Source organism: Ictalurus punctatus, chromosome 3, assembly GCF_001660625.3.
Source record: "Ictalurus punctatus breed USDA103 chromosome 3, Coco_2.0, whole genome shotgun sequence".
Lineage (NCBI taxonomy): Eukaryota > Metazoa > Chordata > Actinopteri > Siluriformes > Ictaluridae > Ictalurus > Ictalurus punctatus.
This window is the reverse complement of record NC_030418.2, coordinates 15,596,814-15,617,513: the sequence shown is the minus strand read 5'-3', so window position 1 is coordinate 15,617,513 and position 20,700 is coordinate 15,596,814. Positions and strand designations below refer to the sequence as shown.

Sequence of the window (20,700 nt, the reverse complement as noted above, 5' to 3'; positions counted from 1 at the left end):
ATGGCCACTTTTTGGTCCCAGTCCACCCCTGATTATTGCTATTAATGCTGAATAATGTATGCGGAAAACTTAAATATCGATGTTAAAACACTGAAATGAGGGCCCCATTCCTATATTTTGCCTAGGGCCCCCAAATCACTAAATCCACCCCAGCTTAAAAGAGACAGAGAACAGACTCAATCATGTTCCTTGACAGGAACAGAAGGTGAACTCTCGCTGAGAAATGACAGAGCGAGCCTGGAAGAAAAAAGATACAATTTATGAGTGAGGAATGTGTGTTCAGTGAAATTAGGGTCACGTCAGATTGTCTTAGTTATTATATTACTCTTTTATATCTTATTTACTGGTTATATATGATTGGATCATACTTTGATTACATAAAATATAACATCCTAGTCATTTGTATTGACCTGTTTGTTCCAGCTAAAAGTGTAACAAGCTGAAAGAGGATACTATTTTATCATTTTAAAGGGTTTAATTGTATACGATTTAACAAACCCTTTGACTTTGTCAGTAAAAAGGGACAAAGTTGAACATGTAGGTAAGTCTTGTGGGCTGAAAGCGAGGACTGGTGCTAGGCGCAGTGAGGTAATGCGCATGCGCACGGCAGAGGTTTTCGGTTAAGGTGTGAGTTGGCCGGAAGAAGTGTGGTTAGCGTGCTTATAATGCTAGAATAATAATAAAAAAGACTTGGTTTATGAACACTTAAATAATATATTTAGTACAAATCTGTACATATATACAATATATCATGTCTAAACGTAATGGATTCGGACCTGGTAAGTATAAGGTAGTTTGCCTTCGGTACGTGAGACAGACTACGAGTTTTCCCCAAACTTTAGCTAGCTAGCTTACTAACATTAGCGTAAAGTGCGTAGGCTAGGTGAGATTCCATACTGTATAAGTTGTGAAAAATTACAGAATTAACTATGAAATCATTTTAGTTGTGTTTTGTTACGTTGGTGTGTATATGTATGTATGTGTGTGTGTGTATATATATATATATATATATATATATATATATATATATATATATATATATATGTGGATGGTTTCTGTATATAATTAAGAACATTCTAGCTCGCTAGTTTTTGTTGTTGTTTTTTAAATCAAGCTAACACATTTGTCGAGATTAGCTTGTTAGCTACACAACAGTGTTTTACGCGGTACTGGCTAACAGGTTGGACCGGTTAATTACGTTATTGTAGCCTGTTGTGAAAAACGCACTGGTGTTAATGTGTGTGTGTTTATACTGCTGATTTCCAGTCATCTGTGTTCTCAGGTTACTTCCGTATGCTTGAGAACGCACGACTGATGCAGGCCCATGTAAGTATTTCTTTATTAATGTCTCACCCGGTTAGTTGCCTGTTTTAATATGGTTTCCCCGACAAAAGAATGTTGACTCTCTAGTGTTTTACTTTAAGGTCTTTGTTGGTTAAAATCTTACATTGTCCTTTGTTTCTGTTTCTTGACTAATTAATACCCGACAAACCTCCATAGGAGGCTATGGTCGACGTCATCGGTGGAAGATCTACACAGTGTGATTTTGTACTTAATGCCCTGGGATATGGTTGTGGACTCGGTAAGCTTTAATCATTTTTCATAAGTCATGCTTTATTGGTGTTTATATGTTGGCCCAAAACTATGGCCGTTGTACTGATTGCTATATTCTGACTTGATAATGTTCACTTAGCTGTGTGGAGAATTTGAACCAATCACAGTGTAATCCAGTCATTTAGAACCAATGTATAAAATATGAGTGTGTGTGCATGCATGTTAGTCAAAGAAACTAGGACAAACTGATGTGAGAAATCACTGAGCACACATTTCTCACTCGTAGTTTGTATCTTTTTCTTCCTAGTTTGCTAATTTTTCTGTCATTTCTTATTAGTGCCATGCGAGTGTGTAATCTCAGAGGAAGTTATGATCAAAAATAGAGCAAACTTCTAATGTTAAATCAGCATTTAAGCATGTGATTATGCTGTAATAAAGTATTACGCCACAGTTAAAGAGAAAGTAGAGATGATGATAAGATAATTGTGGCTTGTAGGGTGTGACTAAAAGAAAAAAGGGAAAACACAGACTAATTAGAGAATTGTTTTAGAATAATATAAACGCACAAGCCACGGTCATGTTTGTCAGATGATCTACAGACATCTTGGCCTTGTTGGGTTTTTTTTTTCTATGAAGTCTGATTTTTGGCATCTAAGACCCCTTGACTTTGACCTTTTTTTAAACCTATGGCTGAGGAGATTTTCCACCACAGTCTGTAGTTGAGAGGTGGTTGTTTATTGCTGTAGAATAATCAGAAAAGTCTGTGATTACTGTTTTTAATACTGCACATGATATTAAGCTTTAAGATGCTTAATTTTAATGTAAATTTGCCTAACAGTGAATTATAAAACTAATAGTGGTGGGTGTTTGAACATCACTTAGAAGGTTCATGCAAGCATCCATAGGCTTAGCTGAAAGGATCATAAATATTGCACAAACATGTTATTTTTCAAGTGTAAATTTATCATCTCGCTACACTATCATCTTGGTTCAGGGCCTCAAGGTCACATAGTCTAGTCTCCTACCTCATTATGTCTATCTTTAAGGCAGCTCCATAGATAAGTTGAGCACATTATCATAACATTTAACAGAATTAACATCATCTCCCATATCTGTAACCCCATGAAAAGAATCGTAGGGTGCACTCAATCAAGAGATGGATGTGGCATTAAGGAAATGAAGGAATTTTATTTAATTTTGATCTATTTATACTTCTAATGTTTGTCTTTCAGGTCTCGATTACCCTGATCATTTGGACGATTATGAGGAGTTGACTGACGATGAGGACGATGATGAATATGACCGGCAACACAATAGATATTGTGGCTTTACTCAACGCTTTCTAGATAAAGGAGTTTCCAAACAGCTGCCTGCAATAACACATTATAAAACAATCAAGTATCTCACACCCGAGGTAAGTGCTGTTTATGTATTTTGATTGGTATATGCATTCTCTACCGAGCGAGGTACATGTGTCATGTGTTACACCCTTTTAGGAGGCTGCAAAAAACGCTAAAGAACTTGTAGATGAAGAGGATAAACGTAAAAAAAAATCGGAAAGGAAAAAACAGAAGAAAATGGTAATGTAAACATTACACACTTGCGCCATTTATGCTAACATTCACCATAAACTTAATGGGGGATTTAAAGGTTTACTTGGGTTACAACTATTTCTGGTGTACTATAGAGGCAGCGAGAGAGACGTCGGCTAGAAAAATTAGAAAAGGAAAATGGGAATAAAGATGGTGCCAAACAGGTATGTAAATGTTTATAACTATTTTATAAGGGCTTACTACTTAGCCAATATTTCTCATCTATTTTGTTGTATTACTGTAATTCATAGTCATGTGCATATCAATATTATTAGTACTACACAATGTTGAAACACATGTAATTTTCATATGCATGTCTCTTTTTCTCCCTGTAGGATGACGCTGCTGTTCCAGTTAAATCTAAGCCTACAGAGAGAGAGTGTCAAAATAAGAAAAAAACAAATAACAGTGTACCTCCTGACCCGGGCCCTCAGCACAACTCTGTCGCCACAGAGAGCAGTGACAGTTGTGATGAAGATGATGATGATGATGCTGATGATGAGAAAGAGAGCGTAGGTGATGAACTGGAGGTTGGCTTGTTTTCTGCGTCTCATCTATACAGTTTGCAGCAAGAGTCTACTTCGCACCTGCATGTGGATCTAACAATCATAATCTGCAATGTATGTTTCAATAGCTTGATATGAGCAGCTGCTTTGTGACCAATGCAGCAGCCATTGCAAAACGCAAACTTGAGCAGAAACCTAAGTCTGACTGGAAAGACAAAAAAACTGAAAACTTCAAGAAGCTTGGGACTGCACAAAAAAGTACAGAAGAGCCACAAATTAAGGTTTGCAAAAGAACTTTTCAGGAAATTCGACTTACCGTAATTTTCGGACTATTGAGCGCACCTGAATATAAGCCGCACAGACTAACTTTAAAAAGAATTTTTTTTTTGTACATATATAGGCCGCACTTGTCTATAAGCCGCAGGTTTGTAACATGTAACGTTGTAACATGAGATATTTACACAGAAAGATGTTACACAAAGATTTATTTTTAACTTTTAATTAAATACGTACCGTAAATGTTTTTTTTTCCGAACAGTGCCTGTAACAAGGCTGGTTAAAAAATAAATAAAAATACAGTTGCCTACCAGGAAAAGTCATTGATCGCTATCTTCATCTTCCTCCTGCGCACTAAAACCACTAAAGTCGTCTTCTTCAGTGTCGGAATTGAACAGCCTCAGAATTACCGGCACTTCGTCACACACTTCCTCAGTCTCTCTTTCATTGTTGCTCTCAATGTCACTTACATCTCAAGGCAAATTCAGTCTTGAGCTTGTGCTGTCCTCTTCATCACGCAGCAGTCCAGCCTTTCGAAACCCGTTGGTGATAGTAGATTTTTTGACACTGCTCCACGCTGTTAGGATCCACTGGCAAACCTGAGCAAAAGTTGCTCTTCGCATGCTATTTCCTTCTTCGACAGCCAGATCGATTGCCTTTAACTTGAAAGCTGCATCATATGCAATTCTTCGTGTGTTTTCCATGATGAGGGTGTGTGCATGAAGCGCAAAATGACTGAGTGCGTTTGATTTAATTCGAACAGTTTCATTGGTCCACTGTGACCTGTTCGGTAATTTCATTGGTCCGATGTGACGAGGCTAAATGTTTTGGCGGCATGAAGCTCGTTAGCCCGTAAAAATCATAAATTAGCCGCGTCATTGTTTAAGCCGCAGTGTTCAAAGCGTGTGACAAAAGTAGCGGCTTATAGTCCGGAAATTACGGTAGTTTTTTTATTTTTATTTTTTATTATTATTTTTTTTAAATATATTTTTTAAGTTCATTCCCTTAACAGCTTTGTAATGCAATTAGTCAGTTCTCTCAAACATGTATACACTAGACAACTTGGTTAAGAGATTAAGATGATGTTCAGTAAAAACAACGCAATTTTTAAACCACATCTATCCACAGAATGTTAATGAAAAGGAGGCATCAGAGGAACCAGTGAAGGACAACATTACAAAGAGCATGGAGCTGGCAGGTGAGGGTATCTTCCTGAAAATATTTTGGTTCAGATGTCCAATGATTTTTTGTCAGGTTTTTTTATGCATCCAGTGACCTCATTTTTTGTCTTCCTGTTTATTTTCAGTGATTGGTAATAAATATGCTCAAACAGGAAATTTGGATATGGCTGTGAAGTATTTTACTGATGCTATAAAGCACAATCCTCAAGAAGTTAAGTAAGTTGTAATATTACACATATACGTCTAATTGCATAGCACAGATGTTCAGTGTCATTTTCCAGAAACCGGCTGAAATACAAATTTTTTAAAAATCATTACTCTAGGTTGTTTGGAAATCGTGCCTTCTGTTATGAGAAAATGCAACAATATGAGAAGGCTTTAATAGATGCTGATATTGCTCTGTCACTGAACCCCACATGGATTAAAGGACTCTACAGAAAAGGGAAAGCATTAGTTGGACTTAAGGTAAATTACACCTTGTACTCTGGGACTTTGCACAGAAACACGCACAAAAAAAATATCGTTGTTTATCCCCCCCGCCCTTCTCATGTTATCATCAATGCCTCTTGTTTGCTTCTCTTGTTTGTAGAGATACTATGAGGCTAGTTTGACCTATAAGGAAGTTTTAAAGCTTGATAGCTCCTGTACTGATGCTGCTCAGGAGCTCATGAGGGTACAAATAATGCAGTTAATGGTAAGTAACAATGTGTGTGGGTCTTTATTTAATGGTGGTGCAGTGTGACTTGTTAACCTTGCTGGTTTTGATAAAATATATAGTTCATTTGTTTGTCCACATGAATGTCTGAAGGCTGACGTTCCCATCAGTGACAGATGAGATTAGTAGGCTCAAATATAGTAGTTTTTGAAAAATGAATTCCAACACAAAGAGGATGGCCCCTGATTTTATTTTTAAAATAAATAAATAAATATATATATATATATATATATATATATATATATATATATATATATATATATATATATATATATATATATATATATATATATATATATATATTTTTTTTTTTTTTTTTTTTTTTTTTTTTTTTTTTTTTTTTTTTTTTTTTTTTTTTTTGCACACTAAGTTCATTTAAAAAAAAAAGAAAAGAAAAATTTTTCAATTAAGAGGCTGCTCAGCTTGTTAGTCAGCATATTATCCCAGGAAGGCACTGTCACCCTTGACAACATAACCACTTCGGTTGGTCAACTACCTAAACATTGCATTTGGCTACCTGATCAGCCAGACAGGATGGTTGGAGTCCACCAGTTCGTGTTTGCATCATTCCTCAAAGCAGCAGAAAGAAATCTGACTCAAAGTAACAATTAAGATTTTGATTCAAAACTGTTTACTGATTTATTTAAATATGAAACTACCATAAACGTAAGAATAGATCTTTTTTACATGGCCTTAAAGACTACCTACCTTATCCAAAATAGGGATACACCTATTAATACACCTCTTTTGTCCTTGCCTGTTACATGTATGCCAGTACTGTTTTGATAACATGTCTTTTGCCTGATATTATCTACAGGATATGGGATACACTAGAGAGCAAAGTTCAAATGCTCTGATCATACATGGAACAGTAGAAAAAGCTTTAGAAGCTCTCTCTGGTTTACATGGTAATACCACATCTGTTTAAACTCAGTGCTCTTCCCAGAATAATGTTTTACAACAATGCTGTTGTTTGGGTTTATTTTTTAACTAAAATCCTGTTATCTTCTCTTTTTTTTTCCTGTCCCATTTTTCTTCGAGTAAAGGTAATATGGCAGCTGCACATATGCATGTTGAAGTAAGCGTTTCTCCTGAGAGAAATCTTCAACCAATGAAAGTCCCATTGAGACCAGTCCCCCAGAACCAACTTAAAGTCACCACATCTGTACCGGCTACCCTGTAAGAGTCTACTCTTTTAGGTTCATGCTTGTAAGTGATCTACCTTTATTTATAAGGGTACTGAGGAGTGTGTGTGTGTGTGTGTGTGTGTGTGTGTGTGTGTGTGTGTGTTTTGGCTGACAGAGAGCTGTTTCCAGTCTGGGTTGGGGATCTAGTGCCTGCTATATCAGAATTAAGACTCCATGAGCTCTTCAGCAGGTAAGTTGTGTCATCATCTCTAGCCACTGGCCTTCTTTTTCTACTTTATACTTGCTACTTGGATATAAAGCCCTGAAATCTGCATTTTGGCTCTGTGATTCTTTTAAAGCAGAGTAATTATTTTCAGGGAAGAAAAAAAAAAAAAGATGATCGAGACAAATTTGTTGGTGGTAAAATTGTGCATCAAAATTATGCTGAATTCAACGTCTACACAATGGAAACATTAATTTGCTGTTTGTTTCTTGTTTGTTATTTTTGTATAGATTTGGGCCAGTCCATAGTGTAAAATTATTGCCAGCAAGACGCTGTGCTTTTGTCAACTACACCAAAAAAGAGGACTGTGAGCAAGCCATCAAACAAATGCATGTAAGTGTTTTTATTTCTATCATCTTATGTTGCAAAACAATTGGCAATACGCAGGGAGTTGCATTTACAGCACACAGGCCACAAGGTTACAGAATAGCTTGAAAGGTCACAGAGTATTACTATTCCATAATGAAAATTGTAGTACCGCAGTGCTTCTTAAATTAGGTAAATTCTGCAGTGTAAAGAGTTGAGCTAGTAATTCAAAAGAAATATTCTGAGTAGAATGGGACCCAGGGATTGTCATTGCCAGAAGTATCAGATCATGAAGTCTCTTCTGCAGGGTTGTAACTAGGTTACTCTAATGCAATTCCCAACCCAAAATGTGACATAATGGAGAAGAGCACTAACCGCCCACAGTGACCAATTTTGTATATATAAGAACAGGGTCAGTTATACTGGTGGTGGAATGGACAGGTTTTTGTGAACTACTGACAAGAGGACAAAAACTAGTTTTGTACTGGAGCTATAAATCTTGGTGCAGTTAATGAGTGAAAAGCTTAAAGCTGCCAACTACCTGAAACATGTTCTCTCAGCATGCTGCAGATCTTGACTGGTGATGAGAGAATATTTGTGCCTCATTTGTTTAATTGTATGTGTATTTTTAGGGTTTTTGTGTAGCTGGGACTTATCTTGTAGTTCGTTACCCTGACAGAATCCATACACATCTCGGTGTATCCAAATCTGCAACAACAGATGCAGGAAAATTAAAGTAAGTAAACACAAATAATGTTTTCATTTTCCCATTCTGTATTTTTAGAAAATGATTTATTATTATTATATGTCGGAGCCTATTTAGAATTGAGGTATATATTTAAATGTATTCCTTAGTAATGTGTACTGTACATGATTTCATTTTCTTTTGATGTCTTTGCAAGGAATTGTGTAAAATACTTTTGTTCTCATGTTTTCTTTCTCACTTCCTCAGCAAGTTTCCTGATGAGTGTTATTTCTGGAGGACCACAGGCTGTATCAAGAATAATCGGTGCTCCTACAGACACGTACCTGAACACAAGGGCATTGATCGTCCGAAGGTTTAGTAACAGGAGGACATGGAATTGCTAACAGGGAGATTGACATGAATCCAAATGTTTCTCATATCGCATTTATTAATTACTATTGTTAGCTAAACAAATAACCAAATAAGTGGCAGTATACACAAAGTTATAATCACTGTAACTGATGATTAACTGGCTGAAATCAAGTTATGCTACTTGTAGTTAAAATTTCACTTCTCTAGAAAGGTTCATTTTGTGTCATTGCTTTGAATGATAGCTATTACCACCATAATTTCTACTAAAAGTTAATTTTATTTTAATTTTTAAACCAGAAAGTATTGGGACTTGGTTGGTACCAAAGTAGAAAATATTGGCTGTTTTCAATGCACATCTAAAAGTATTTAATTTATTTGATTATTAGACCTTGCAGAAGTACTCTTATGAACAATAGCTTTTTTTTTTTTGCTTTTTTTTTTTCAATAATGTGTAATAAACATTAGAAAATAGTTTGCTGTATCTCCTCTTTCGTATACCTTGTCTTTGTCTTTGCTTGCATTACATTCTTTGCAATTACAGGGTTGTAATATAATTATTATTTTTTTTTATCATTTTTGTTCCCCAATTTTTCCCAGCTTCACCCCTCAGTTATGTTCTTCTCTCCTCAATGAAAAATTCTCTCTTAAATTGGAAACTTTGCTTCGACTGGGGTTTTTAATTGCTTAATTTGTTCAGTTAGAATTGCTGTTTGTATTATTTTAAAGCATTTTCATGTTTTCTATAGCCCTACTAGACTTAATCCCACGAAAAGCTGTCCTGAAAAGTTATCACTAATAAATTCTTACAGACTTTACACAAGTGCTACATCATAATCATTGTTGTGTTGCAACATAACCAAATTACCCAAAACTAATCCATATATTATTTTTTAAACATATGAGGTACAGCAACTTTATATGTGCATTTTGTTGGTATGCAATAACAGATGTAGCACATATGTGCCATCAGTGGGAAAAGGACCACCATAGGGCTGCTGCTGGCCAGCAAAACAGCAGATAAGCAAATTGCTATCTTAATCTGGAGTAATTGACATTCTGATATTAAGGGACAACCTGGAAGCCCTGCCCCCTTCCCCTGTCTCACATTAGTCTCGTTTCCTGTGGTGCCCTAGCTTTCTTTCAAGGTAAATGGAGAATGTTTCAAGTTCATAAATGTGAAACAACCTCTAGAATGACTTGGCTAACATTAGACAAACATATAGTTAACATCAGTTAACTGTATATACACCGAAAATAGTTAAAAACAACGCAAATTCCGAAAGCTTACTTCATACTGTGTGCGTGTGTGTATGTATGTATGTATTTTTATATATATATATATATATATATATATATATATATATATATATATATATATATATATATATATATATATATATATATATATATATATATATATATATATATAAAATGTTCACCAGGCAAGTTAGCAGAGCTTGAACCTACAAGATAGGTAGCCCTTATGTTATGCACACTGTCTCTCTAATAAATAAAGACACAACACCTCGAATTTCTCTCTGATATATAAACACACATGACATGGCTCTAATAGCACCACATTGAAATTTAATCATTTTATGGTGTGGCTGAAATTGGTCTTCAGGGGTTCAGGTCAAGGTTGCCCGTGAGTACTTGGTGCATTCTCCAGTGCTGGCTAAAATGTGATGAAGTAAGAAATTAACTGCTGGCAGTCTTTCAGTGAGCATGTAGCAATGCCAAATACATCATTTGCCTGATGCTTTTATTCAAAGTGATTTACTAATGAGAGAAAAGAATTTAGCAGTTGAGCAGTCAGGGACCCAACCATTGCTGATTGGCAGTACTGGGATTTGAAGTGTTGACCTTCCGATCAATAGCTCAAAGTCCAAACTGTTAACCATTGATCCACCACTTCCCTAAAAGTAGACTTGGGGGCCTGAAATCTTATTTACTCATTCTCTTCAGTAAACACATTATCTTGGTCAGGGTCACGGGGAAGGACAACGGGGAGAACCTGCACAGAAACCCAAGCTCAGTATTCAACCAGAAACTCTGGAGCTGCAAGGTGGCAATGTTACCCGCTGCTACACTGCGCCACCATGTCATCAGTGTACGTAAACAACACTGCGGGTACATTTCTACAATTTACAAAGAAGTTTTTTTCTAATTAAATCCAATGAAGAAATTCCATTAATAGTCAGTAATAGCGATTTTGCGATGGCAGAAATTAACGCAAAATCATGCAATCTGTGATATTTGGAAGGGCTTGCAATCTTTCAGAATTACCACAGATTTTCTGCAGATTTGGGTCAAGACGGGTCATGCGACGTCATCACAACGCACATTCAGCCAAAGCCCACTTCTATTCACATGCATTGCACATGAGGACAGCTAAAAGGTCTCATTTACCAACAAACATCACTGCAAAAGATTGTGCAAAACTATTTGGTGGAAAGTAGTTTTCCACTAAAAAGGCACAAAAAACTCTGCAAGTAGCATCACAAATGTTTGTAAAAGCCACAGAAAATTCAAGCATTTTTGGTCGCAACAATCGCAAATGAAACTGCGAAATCCTCCATGGACTGCATTAAGAAGGTACCACTATTTAATTAACGTTGAAGCAGTGCTGAGTTTGGTTGGTGCTAATTTTCACGATATAATACTTAAATCAATCGAATTTGTATAGAATATTTATTTGCATACCATTGCATTTATTTGTATACATAGGTTCTTGTTTTTGCTTGAATTCCCCATCTTTCAGGCTGCCCTTACATACAGTATCCTTATATATATATATATATATATATATATATATATATATATATATATATATACAGTGTGCTTTCCTTTTCTGTGTCCTCTACTTTGGTGTGAGAGATGATAATGAGAATCCTGTCCTCTCTCTTCCTGCTTGTGTGAGTGAAACATAAGACCAACCTCCACCACTGCTAAGCACCTTATTGGCTGTGGCTGAGAAGATGCTGTGTGTGCATGTGTGAGTGTGTGAGTGAATGTGAGTGCCTGCTTGTGTGTCCCCTATAAAGCCTGCTGCACAGCAGTATTTCTGAACTGGTGCAGTGCCGGTTCATCTCCACAGATGGTGTGCAGAACAAGGGGGACCTAGAAGAAAAACTTTGTCAAAAAATCTCCTTTTAATTTAAAAAAAAACACAACTTAAAAATTCATCATCATGAGTTTAATTTCCTCCTCCTCGCTGATCCGGCGCAGGGACAACCATTCCAGCCCCTACCACTTCTCCCAGATGTCCTTCACTTCCTCGCGGAGACTGCCGAAGTCAGTGCCACTGCACTACTGGGAGACAAATGAGCTGAGCGTGGTATGTGCAGAGCTGGTGGGTGTGAGAGCTCAGGAAAGGGAAGAGTTAGTGGGGCTGAATGACCGCTTTGCCTCCTACATCGAGAAGGTGCGTCGTTTGGAACAGCAGAATCGGATGCTCACGGTGCAGCTGGAAGCTCTGCAGGGCATACAGGCTCAGCCATCTCGGCTGCAGCAGCTGTACAGGCGAGAGGCGCAGGATCTCCGACAGCAGCTGCACCATGAGACTCAGGACAAGGAACATATGGAGGTGCAGACAGACAAGCTGCGGGTAGAGCAGGAAGAGCTGGAAAAGCGCTGGCAGGAGGAGGTGCAGCGGCGTGAGCGGGCCGAAGATGAGCTGCAGCGTGCAAGGGATGAGGCAGACAGGACAGCACTGATGAGTGGTGACGCTGAGGTGAGAGTGATTTCTTTGGCGCAGGAGTTAGCCTTTCTGAAGCAGGTGTTTGCAGAAGAGCGGGAGGGCCTGAAGGTGCAACTGCAGGTGACCAGTCTGAGCTCGGAGCCAGATGTGAGCAGACCAGACCTCTCAGCCGCCCTGAGGGAGATCCGTGCACAGTACGAGAGCCTGGCCAGGCGCAACATGCAAACAGCCGAAACCTGGTACCAGGGAAAGGTGGCCAACGTGGCGCAAGTAGCCAATAAGCAGCAGGAGGCTGTGCGCTTGGTGCGTGAGGAAACGGCCAAGCACCGTCAGCTGCTGCTTGCCTGCTCCACCGAGGTTGAAACTCTGAGGAGTGTCATCAACTCATTAAATGCACAGCTCAGAGAACTAGAGGAGACACAGAGTGAGGAGGTTGCCAAGTATCAGGTATTATACGAATCACTTGCAGATGGCATTCTATAGTGACTAACACATTATACTGTTACTATAGTTCTTCTGTATGACAAATATCGTATCCTGGTGATTCATACAAAAGTGGCTTAATGGAATAGGACATAAATCACAGAAAATATGTGAAGGGGAGCAATATGGCTACTTCACTCAATTACAGCACTTGTTAACACAAATCTTTAATTTGAGATCCTGCAGCTCAGCACAATACTAACAATATTATAAATAAATAAAAAACTAAGCTTTTCTACTGGGCACAGCTCCTGAGGCAGAATGCTGACTCACTCTTACTGCTGATGGATGCCTGAATAGCTTTACTCAGAGTGTCTACAGAGTGTAGATGTAGTAATCAATTGTATGAAGCATCAGAATATGAGCATTTTGTTGCATGTTTGTATCCAGACATATCTATGTTGCGGATTTAATTGATCTTTCCTCTATAGCATTTTCATCAGTATTTTGTAATTGCTCTTTGCTCTGTAGGGGAGGATAAGTCATCTGGAGAGGGATATTTCTGAGGCTAAAGAGGAGATGTCACGCTACTTGAAGGAATATCATGATCTGTTGAACGTAAAGATGGCCCTGGACATTGAAATCGCAGCATACAAGTAATATAATACTCCCACAGCCTCTCATATTAATATCACTAATCAATCAGTCACAGCATATAATTTAATTGGAGTGTTTCGTACTTGCTTGCATCAGTTAATGTTTGAGTAGTAATACTGTACTGATACTGTTTTAAAAAAAACATCTAACATCAATACTGAATTACTCTTACAGAATTCTCCTTTTAGTCTTCCATGCTGCGCTCGCTCTGATTTATTTTCTGAGCTTTTGTTCATATTTGTTTCAACAGGCAGCTGCTTGAGGGGGAGGAGATTCGGCTGACGTTCTGCTCCTTGCCTCTTTTGGCATAAACCCTAACCTACAAATCCCCTTTCAAAATTTCCATCAACCTTGTCCCATTGATGCTGAACCTTCATGCTCACCAAACCACTTAACTCTTGAACCTTGACCAAGTCTTCAATCTTGTCCACAAAGAGCTGGTGTGGCTGCAGGTTTTCATATCAACCAAGCTGGAGCTACATTTGACTGTTTAGCTGTGCTGTACCTCCTGTTTGGCTGGAATGAAAGTCTGCAGCCACAATGGCTTTAATTCTAATCCTAATTCTCCAAACCCCAAACTATGTTGCTTTAACCCTCAAGCCTAGGATCTAAACCCACATTATGATACCTAACCATATATTCCCATTACCAGCATCACTGATTTAAAGAGAAATGAGCCCTTGTGTTACACAAGAGGTAAACCAGGATCTTCCCCCTTCTTCTTCACACTCTAAAGAAAACAAGGCCACCATGGAGAGAACACTAAGTTCAGCACTTGCCCAGTCAGAGTTTAATATCCTCTTGTTGGTGAATTCTCACTCCTCTGTTCTTCTCTAAGTGCCAGTCATGGTTGGTGATCAAGCCCCTTCTGTTCAAACTATCAGCCAGTCGTTTGTGAAGGTGGCTTCTTTTCAAAAACCAGTCTTTTATTAGGCACTAGAAATTTACTGAGGTAGTGACTTTATTGTCCTGAATTTTGACCCAATATCCACCAACAGGATGTTACTCTGCACACTGGCCCTGTAAGCGTAGTAAGTGAACTAACTGAATGTCTTCAGAGACCATTCAGAGCTGTAGCAAAACATTTGCTTGTCGTTCATATTCCTAGATAACTTTTAGTCTGCATCCTAATAGTGTGAGGATTGGTTGTTTCATTAAATTGTAAAGTATTTTACATACTAGATATATGTTGGCTAAAAAGGTCAAACATTGCTACTGAAGAAACATTAGCTAAAAAAATTGTGTTTATCCCTATAAAAACACTACAGTAGTGAATCTTTGTGCTCTCATCTGCTTCTGTTACATCTGCCCATCAATGTGAAACTAAGTCAATTGCTAGTGGGTTGAACAACAAGCAGAGAAGTAACCTCTGCTCCTAAAAACAATACCTACTGAATAAAACTAATACAAAACTTACTATGTGTTGAATCTCTGTTCATAAACTATAGACTACACCTATGAAATCTAAGCAGTGTCTGGGTCAAAGAATAAGTATTTAATATCCTATGTTTACTGATAAAGGGTTTTACTGCAAAATATCTGTTCTAGATTCTAGTCTAGCCTAGTATTGGGCATGTCATCCCACAAACACACACACACACACACACACACACACACACACATTCCTAACATATTTGGAGGATTTTAGACATGGCATATTTGTTTTTGAGAAATCAGAAGCAGAATTTCCCCTTGGGGATTCAGCAAGTCAGTTTGTCTGCATATTTGTCTATGATTAGCTTGTCTTTTTTTTTTTTTTTTTTTTAAACAACAACAGAAAACAATATCTATCCATCTGTAGCATGCTATTACCAGACAATCATTTGGATGCATGAATTGCTGGTGTTTCACACTTCCATGGTTTGCTGGTGTTTCACAGTTCCATGGTTTGGGGATTGATCCTGAGCTCCAGTTTACTGTCTGCATGTTCTCCATGTGTCTGCATGGGTATTTCCAGCGGTAGCTATAGGACCTACACAGTTACTTTACTGCCCTTAGAAGTAAGCGGGTGTGTGATCTTCACACTTGCTCCCAGTACTTCCAGCAGAGGCTCAGACTAGGCTCTATTACATGACTCTGAACAGGAATATGAATTACTGAATGTGAAAGAAAATAAAGTCATTTCAAAACTACAGCCAGTACACTCTAATGCTGCTGAGAATTAAACAAATAAACCATCACAGAAATTCTAATGCTTTCCACTACAACTACCAGTACAAAACATCAGCTAACCATTAAAACTATTACCATTACTGGCCCTTAATGGTATTCACTAGATATAACATGCCACCAATAGATGGCAATGAATTACCAATACAGACCCACAGGAACCATTATAAAATTCCCAATAAAACCATTACAAATTCTATGAGGATTTCTATTGTTTTTTTTTTGTTTGTTTGTTTGTTTTTTCTCAGCAGGGAACTCTTAAGGTCCTAGATCAGGACAGACTTGTGATCAAGTTTTACCAAAACTATGTAGTGTATGCAGAGTTAACTTTCAATCATTACAAACAAAACAAAACAAAACAAAATGGCTGAAGGTGACCTTATGGTTTGTGTTTTAATAATTTCATTATAATTTTGAATTCCTTAGCATTTGGTAATTTTGTACTGTATCTGGTTTGTGAAACTTCTTGTGACGGCACTAATATGCCAGATTGTTTGTCAATTATATTTCCTCTTCATCAATAAAAAGCACGAATGATGATGTAGAGCTAATTTACATGTAGAGCCCCCCCCCGCCAAACTATCCTCAGATTTCCACTAGATTACAAATCAGTTTAGAGGAAACAGACGTATAAACGCTTCTATGCAGCATTTTCCGAATGGAAGGAAACGTCTTGCAGGTTTACTTTTGACCATTAGACGGCACTACAGTGCTCTTATTTCCTTTTACACACGCACATGGTCAGTAACAGTAGAGGAAGCACTTCCTCGGTGAAAGGTCTTAAACATGGCGAGCTCTTGTGAGAGGCTCAATGTTACACAGCCGCGCTGTATGTAGTGGCTCTGTTTATATTCCGCTGTGCTTTTCATCACCTGCGCCACATTAACGGGTGTTAATCCGACAGACATAAGAGTTTAAAATGTTTTCGGTTGTAGTTCGGAGCCGGACTCCGGTCTCTCTTATGCTGTCCCCTCGGTTCGGTGTTGTAGTTGAGAGTGTGCGGGGCAGGAAGTCTCGCACTGACCCGAAAGCCAAGTCTAAAGCGGGCCGAATCAAGACCCCGCCCCCGGTGGACCCTGTGGAGATGGTGGTGCTGAAGGAGCGCTTCACTGAGTATAACCTCATCATGAGGGCGCTTAGGTAAAGATTTCTACACCTCACTGTCACAGCAACATGCTGCTCAACATCAGCTTTACTCACTGAGGCACACAAATCTGCCCTACTAGCTGGAGAATTGCTATCATTCCACTCTTTTAAGCAAAAGAGTTGTCTATAGATGACTTATAGACAACTCTATAGTTGTCTTAGACAAGGCTGTTTGTCTAGAGACATTCGGTTTGAAGCTTTGTACTGTCATGTGCATAAAATGTACAATCAAATTATTATTAATTAACTTGCATGTTGTACTTTCAGCATTCGTACCATGACATTACTTTATTTATTTATTTTTTTTAAATATAGCATGCTATGAAAGAAGTATGTTTTTTACACACACACACACACACACACACATCTGAGTGCTGATAGTTCTGTAGCTTTTTCCTTATTGGAGAATGGTACAGTAGATGTGCTGGCTGACTGAGCTAGTGTGTGGTAAATGTCCTTCATCATGAGAAGTTGTATTCCAATGATCCTCCCAGATCATTGGCATCCTTATCACCCTCTTCTGTGCACTCATACGTTTGTACATTTACATTACAGACGCCCTTATCAAGAGCGGTTGCAGGTTAAGGGCCCTAGACTAAATTGTGTTGCCTTTCATTTTAGCTCTGTACTACAGTACATTTGAATCCAAAAGAAACATTTAAAATGGCAGGGCATCAGCAGAGAAGGTACTCAGCACCCTGAAACTGATTTCAGACAGGGGATATTCGAAAGTTATTCAACCAAATACTAAACTTGTCAGTTTTTATGATTATATTCAGGGTTGCAACAAAGCAACAACAACAAAAAAACCCTGCTTCTCCTAAACCCTGTGCTCTGCTTGAAAGGGACTGCCACTGCCAAATATATTGTAATATTTATAATGTAACATAACATTAATAATTTCTTAATTGAAGCAGTTTTAAAACAGCATCCCTAAACAATTATTTAAACATATTCCTACAGCAGACTTGTATCATTACATCCTTTGTCATAAATAAAGTGCACCAATCTGAATGAGTAGATCAGGTCACTGACAAATGGAGACAGTATTTATACAGAGAAAGTAACCTTTTTTTAAAAGAAGACTTATTATATGATTATTATGTCTTCACCTGTTAATTCACTACATTTGAATCATAATCACAGTGTTTTAATGACTATGCATTTATTTCATCTATTGGGTCAGTTCAATTTAATAAATGCTGAAGTCAGCAAATTTATGTTAATGTGTCCAATTATTTATGGTCTTTGAAAAAAATTGGTGGACCATGTGTATCGGTCTCTTAATCTAGATCGAGATAGATTGAAGTTAAAGATGAAATTCTGCACTTTATATTAATTGATTTAAGACTCCATGTACTTGAGTACAAGGCTAAATCAATAGCAGTGCTATTTTCCAGTTTTTTCATTACTGTGCGTGTCCGCATGTGTGAAGGTTACAGTTTAAAGAGGAGATGCTGAGGAAGCGCTATGAGGAAGAAACCGGCTCTTTAGCGGAAGAGAGAGCCAAGCAGGAGGCTGAGGAACACAGATCATTAATGGCCTGGAATGATGCAGAAAACCTCAGATTGCGAAAAATCCGGTGAGACAGAAAAATGCAACTAAACACTATCAGAACACGCACTGACTTATTTTTCAACACCGAATGAATGTGTATGTTCTTGTGCGTGCTAGTGAGCTGCGTGTGCAGACAGAGACAGAGACTGCGGAACAGAGGAGGAAAGAGGCAGCAATTTTGCGTCAGCAAGAGCTTGAGAATTACATAAAAGAAAAAGAGAGAGAAATCCTGCAGCTACAGGTGGGAACGGTACACAAATAAGAAGAACAAATGTGAAAATGTGAAAACACACTTACCTTTACATTACCTCTCTCTTTCAGGAAGAGGCAAAGAACTTTATTACACTGGAAAATTTGGATCAGCGGATTGAGGAGGTGTTGGACAACCCCAAAAACTACAACTTTGCTATAGATAAAGAGGGACGAGTGGTCAAACGAACTGCACTGCAATAAGAAATATTGATCTAAACATCAGGACTGAAAAATTATGCGTGTCTATTTACTTGCGCTATCAAACCTATGTGACTTTAATTGTCAGCTGTAAGGATGTTACTTTGTTTTCCTAAGTAAAAGTTAATTTGTGTTTCAGTTATATACATTTACGTCATGTGTCTAATGTGGGAATGATTGTGATTAAGAGCTCAGTTTTTGAAATGTCCCTAAGGAGGTGGGGAACACTGTTGCAGCACAGGGTCCTTTTTCAGTCTCTCAAGTCTTGGCTACACAGTTAAACTCTATTTAACTAGGTTTTCAACTGATGTGACAACAATTTTAACTACCTCTAACCAGTTCTGTAAAATGTACATTTAGAAATAATCCAGCTTCCTCCTGAACCAAAAAATTGTTACGTTTAGAGAACTAATGGTCATTTTTTTGTGGTAACTCTCTGAGGCTTAGTGCTAGGCTACTGTTTCTAAAGGATTTTGGTTGCTCAGCCATTTCATGAGTGTTCCAGTAGAAATGAGCCTAAGGCCCTGAAGTGGTAGTCCTATGTCATTATACAAAGTACCACACACTGTAGAAGCATGGTCTATTTCACTGCAATGAAAATAGCGGACAATTCAGGATGTTACTCAGAACCAAGACTCCAACAGTGGGTGTGAAGTACTTAAACAGTAGTATGCATTAACTACTGCTGCTAAGTTGGGGAGGGACAACAACTAAAAATGCAGTGTGTTTGGTCGTTTTGACTTACCATTAATTTATACGCACTGGCTATTCAATATGTTATGTCTTATTTTGTTAAGTGTAAGATTTTTTTTGGCTGCAAGTTTATTTGGAGCTAGCTTACCAAGGCAAACATTCCTTTATTAAACTTCAAGATGACCGCTAATTGTCAGCTATTAGCCTGTCTTAGCTATCTCGGTAGCAATGTGATGACGTATTAGTATTACACAGGGCCATTGTCATTGGCTGTAACAAGACAGCGACGTGGGGATGTTTTTCACCTCCACCAATCAAACCCTGACCAATAAATCTTACCTGGAAAAATGATTGCTAACCAATTTAAATCAGATTTAGTTTAATATATTTTTGCATATTACAATAAGATAGTTACCTTCATATTAGATTTTACTAATATTCCATAACAGTCCTATGATGGATAATAGGATTGCTGTAGTATTAATTTAGAAAATATAAAGTATTTGTATAATTTTGTAAATGTTTTAGTCCTGGTAAGCATGAGGAGTCGCTTGTAGTTTAAGAGCTTTTAATACCTAGTCAAGGAAGACAAGCCAACAGTGTCAGCATACAGTCCCTCTGTCTCAGGTCCTTCGTCTTTTATAGGTAAGAGCCTATAGCACCACACTGCCATCACCTGGACAATACTTGCTTCACAAGAACACAAGAGTATTATTACATTTAAAATATATTATTATTGTCTCAGCCTATCACAGTTCAGTTCGATGCATTAATTAATATTCATGGTATTGCCTTGGGCTTCATACGATTCTACATTTCCCGTCTGTAACCAAATAATGAAGATATATTTAAAATAGCTATGATGTATCTTAATCTTCTGAGCTCATCAATAGACAGCAGTAACACACTGTCTTCCATTTCAGATTGACACTTTAAAAAATTAATGCTCAAAACAATACACAGACAATAACATAATGAGAAACAAAACAGAGAAGGAAAAAAGAACGAGGGATTAGAAGTCACTAAAAGTCGCATTTAAAGCTTTTTTTTGTTCTTAGACAATTTAAGCAGTGTAAGATATTGCTGAAATTCTTTTAGAAAAACAAAAAGAGAGGGCTAGAGTTTGAATATTTGGATCTGTAAATGTGGAACTTGGCAAGTTACGTTTTTTAGATTGATATATTTCAATCCTATATCATTTTGAAACTTTTTCATATACTGGTTTGCAGGGTAATAGTTGTGAGTTATTTTGAATGAAATCGTTTACTTTGCTTGTTAAGGGGGGAAAAAGGTGTGTTTCTTCCAGCA

At 37.7% G+C, this 20,700-nt stretch overlaps 3 protein-coding genes across 3 annotated transcripts; all 3 read left to right on the top strand.

Moving 5' to 3' along the window:
* Nucleotides 1–595: 595 nt before the first annotated feature.
* Nucleotides 596–9,068, top strand: si:dkey-33c12.4 (uncharacterized protein LOC560112 homolog). Its single transcript, XM_017464026.3, has 18 exons — nucleotides 596–779; nucleotides 1,283–1,326; nucleotides 1,501–1,582; nucleotides 2,787–2,968; nucleotides 3,051–3,134; nucleotides 3,242–3,310; nucleotides 3,482–3,676; nucleotides 3,781–3,933; nucleotides 5,057–5,126; nucleotides 5,235–5,325; nucleotides 5,433–5,574; nucleotides 5,699–5,803; nucleotides 6,642–6,732; nucleotides 6,871–7,003; nucleotides 7,127–7,201; nucleotides 7,465–7,567; nucleotides 8,173–8,276; nucleotides 8,493–9,068. The coding sequence occupies exons 1-18, from the start codon at nucleotides 752–754 to the stop codon at nucleotides 8,602–8,604; spliced, it is 1,863 nt and encodes a 620-aa protein (XP_017319515.1). The 5' UTR covers nucleotides 596–751; the 3' UTR covers nucleotides 8,605–9,068.
* A 2,587-nt stretch (nucleotides 9,069–11,655) lies between these two features.
* Nucleotides 11,656–14,793, top strand: si:dkey-33c12.3 (uncharacterized protein LOC335380 homolog). Its single transcript, XM_017464028.3, has 3 exons — nucleotides 11,656–12,744; nucleotides 13,252–13,376; nucleotides 13,628–14,793. Exons 1-3 carry the CDS (start codon nucleotides 11,788–11,790, stop codon nucleotides 13,686–13,688), a joined length of 1,143 nt encoding a protein of 380 aa, XP_017319517.1. The 5' UTR covers nucleotides 11,656–11,787; the 3' UTR covers nucleotides 13,689–14,793.
* Nucleotides 14,794–16,292: 1,499 nt separating this feature from the next.
* mrps26 (mitochondrial ribosomal protein S26) lies at nucleotides 16,293–18,841 on the top strand. Its single transcript, XM_017464029.2, has 4 exons — nucleotides 16,293–16,686; nucleotides 18,128–18,274; nucleotides 18,367–18,490; nucleotides 18,571–18,841. Exons 1-4 carry the CDS (start codon nucleotides 16,466–16,468, stop codon nucleotides 18,700–18,702), a joined length of 624 nt encoding a protein of 207 aa, XP_017319518.1. The 5' UTR covers nucleotides 16,293–16,465; the 3' UTR covers nucleotides 18,703–18,841.
* The last annotated feature ends 1,859 nt before the right edge of the window (nucleotides 18,842–20,700 follow it).

Excerpts from the sequence above, each read along its gene's own strand:
- si:dkey-33c12.4 (XM_017464026.3), top strand. The coding sequence starts at position 752 with ATGTCTAAACGTAATGGATTCGGACCTG. Across the intron at positions 6,733-6,870 it reads AGCTCTCTCTGGTTTACATG|GTAATATGGCAGCTGCACAT; the intron begins GTAATACCACAT and ends CTTCGAGTAAAG. Across the intron at positions 7,202-7,464 it reads CTCCATGAGCTCTTCAGCAG|ATTTGGGCCAGTCCATAGTG; the intron begins GTAAGTTGTGTC and ends ATTTTTGTATAG.
- si:dkey-33c12.3 (XM_017464028.3), top strand. The coding sequence starts at position 11,788 with ATGAGTTTAATTTCCTCCTCCTCGCTGATCCGGCGCAGGGACAACCAT. Across the intron at positions 12,745-13,251 it reads AGGAGGTTGCCAAGTATCAG|GGGAGGATAAGTCATCTGGA; the intron begins GTATTATACGAA and ends TTTGCTCTGTAG. Across the intron at positions 13,377-13,627 it reads ATTGAAATCGCAGCATACAA|GCAGCTGCTTGAGGGGGAGG; the intron begins GTAATATAATAC and ends TTGTTTCAACAG.
- mrps26 (XM_017464029.2), top strand. The coding sequence starts at position 16,466 with ATGTTTTCGGTTGTAGTTCGGAGCCGGACTCCGGTCTCTCTTATGCTG. Across the intron at positions 18,275-18,366 it reads CTCAGATTGCGAAAAATCCG|TGAGCTGCGTGTGCAGACAG; the intron begins GTGAGACAGAAA and ends TGTGCGTGCTAG. Across the intron at positions 18,491-18,570 it reads GAGAAATCCTGCAGCTACAG|GAAGAGGCAAAGAACTTTAT; the intron begins GTGGGAACGGTA and ends TCTCTCTTTCAG.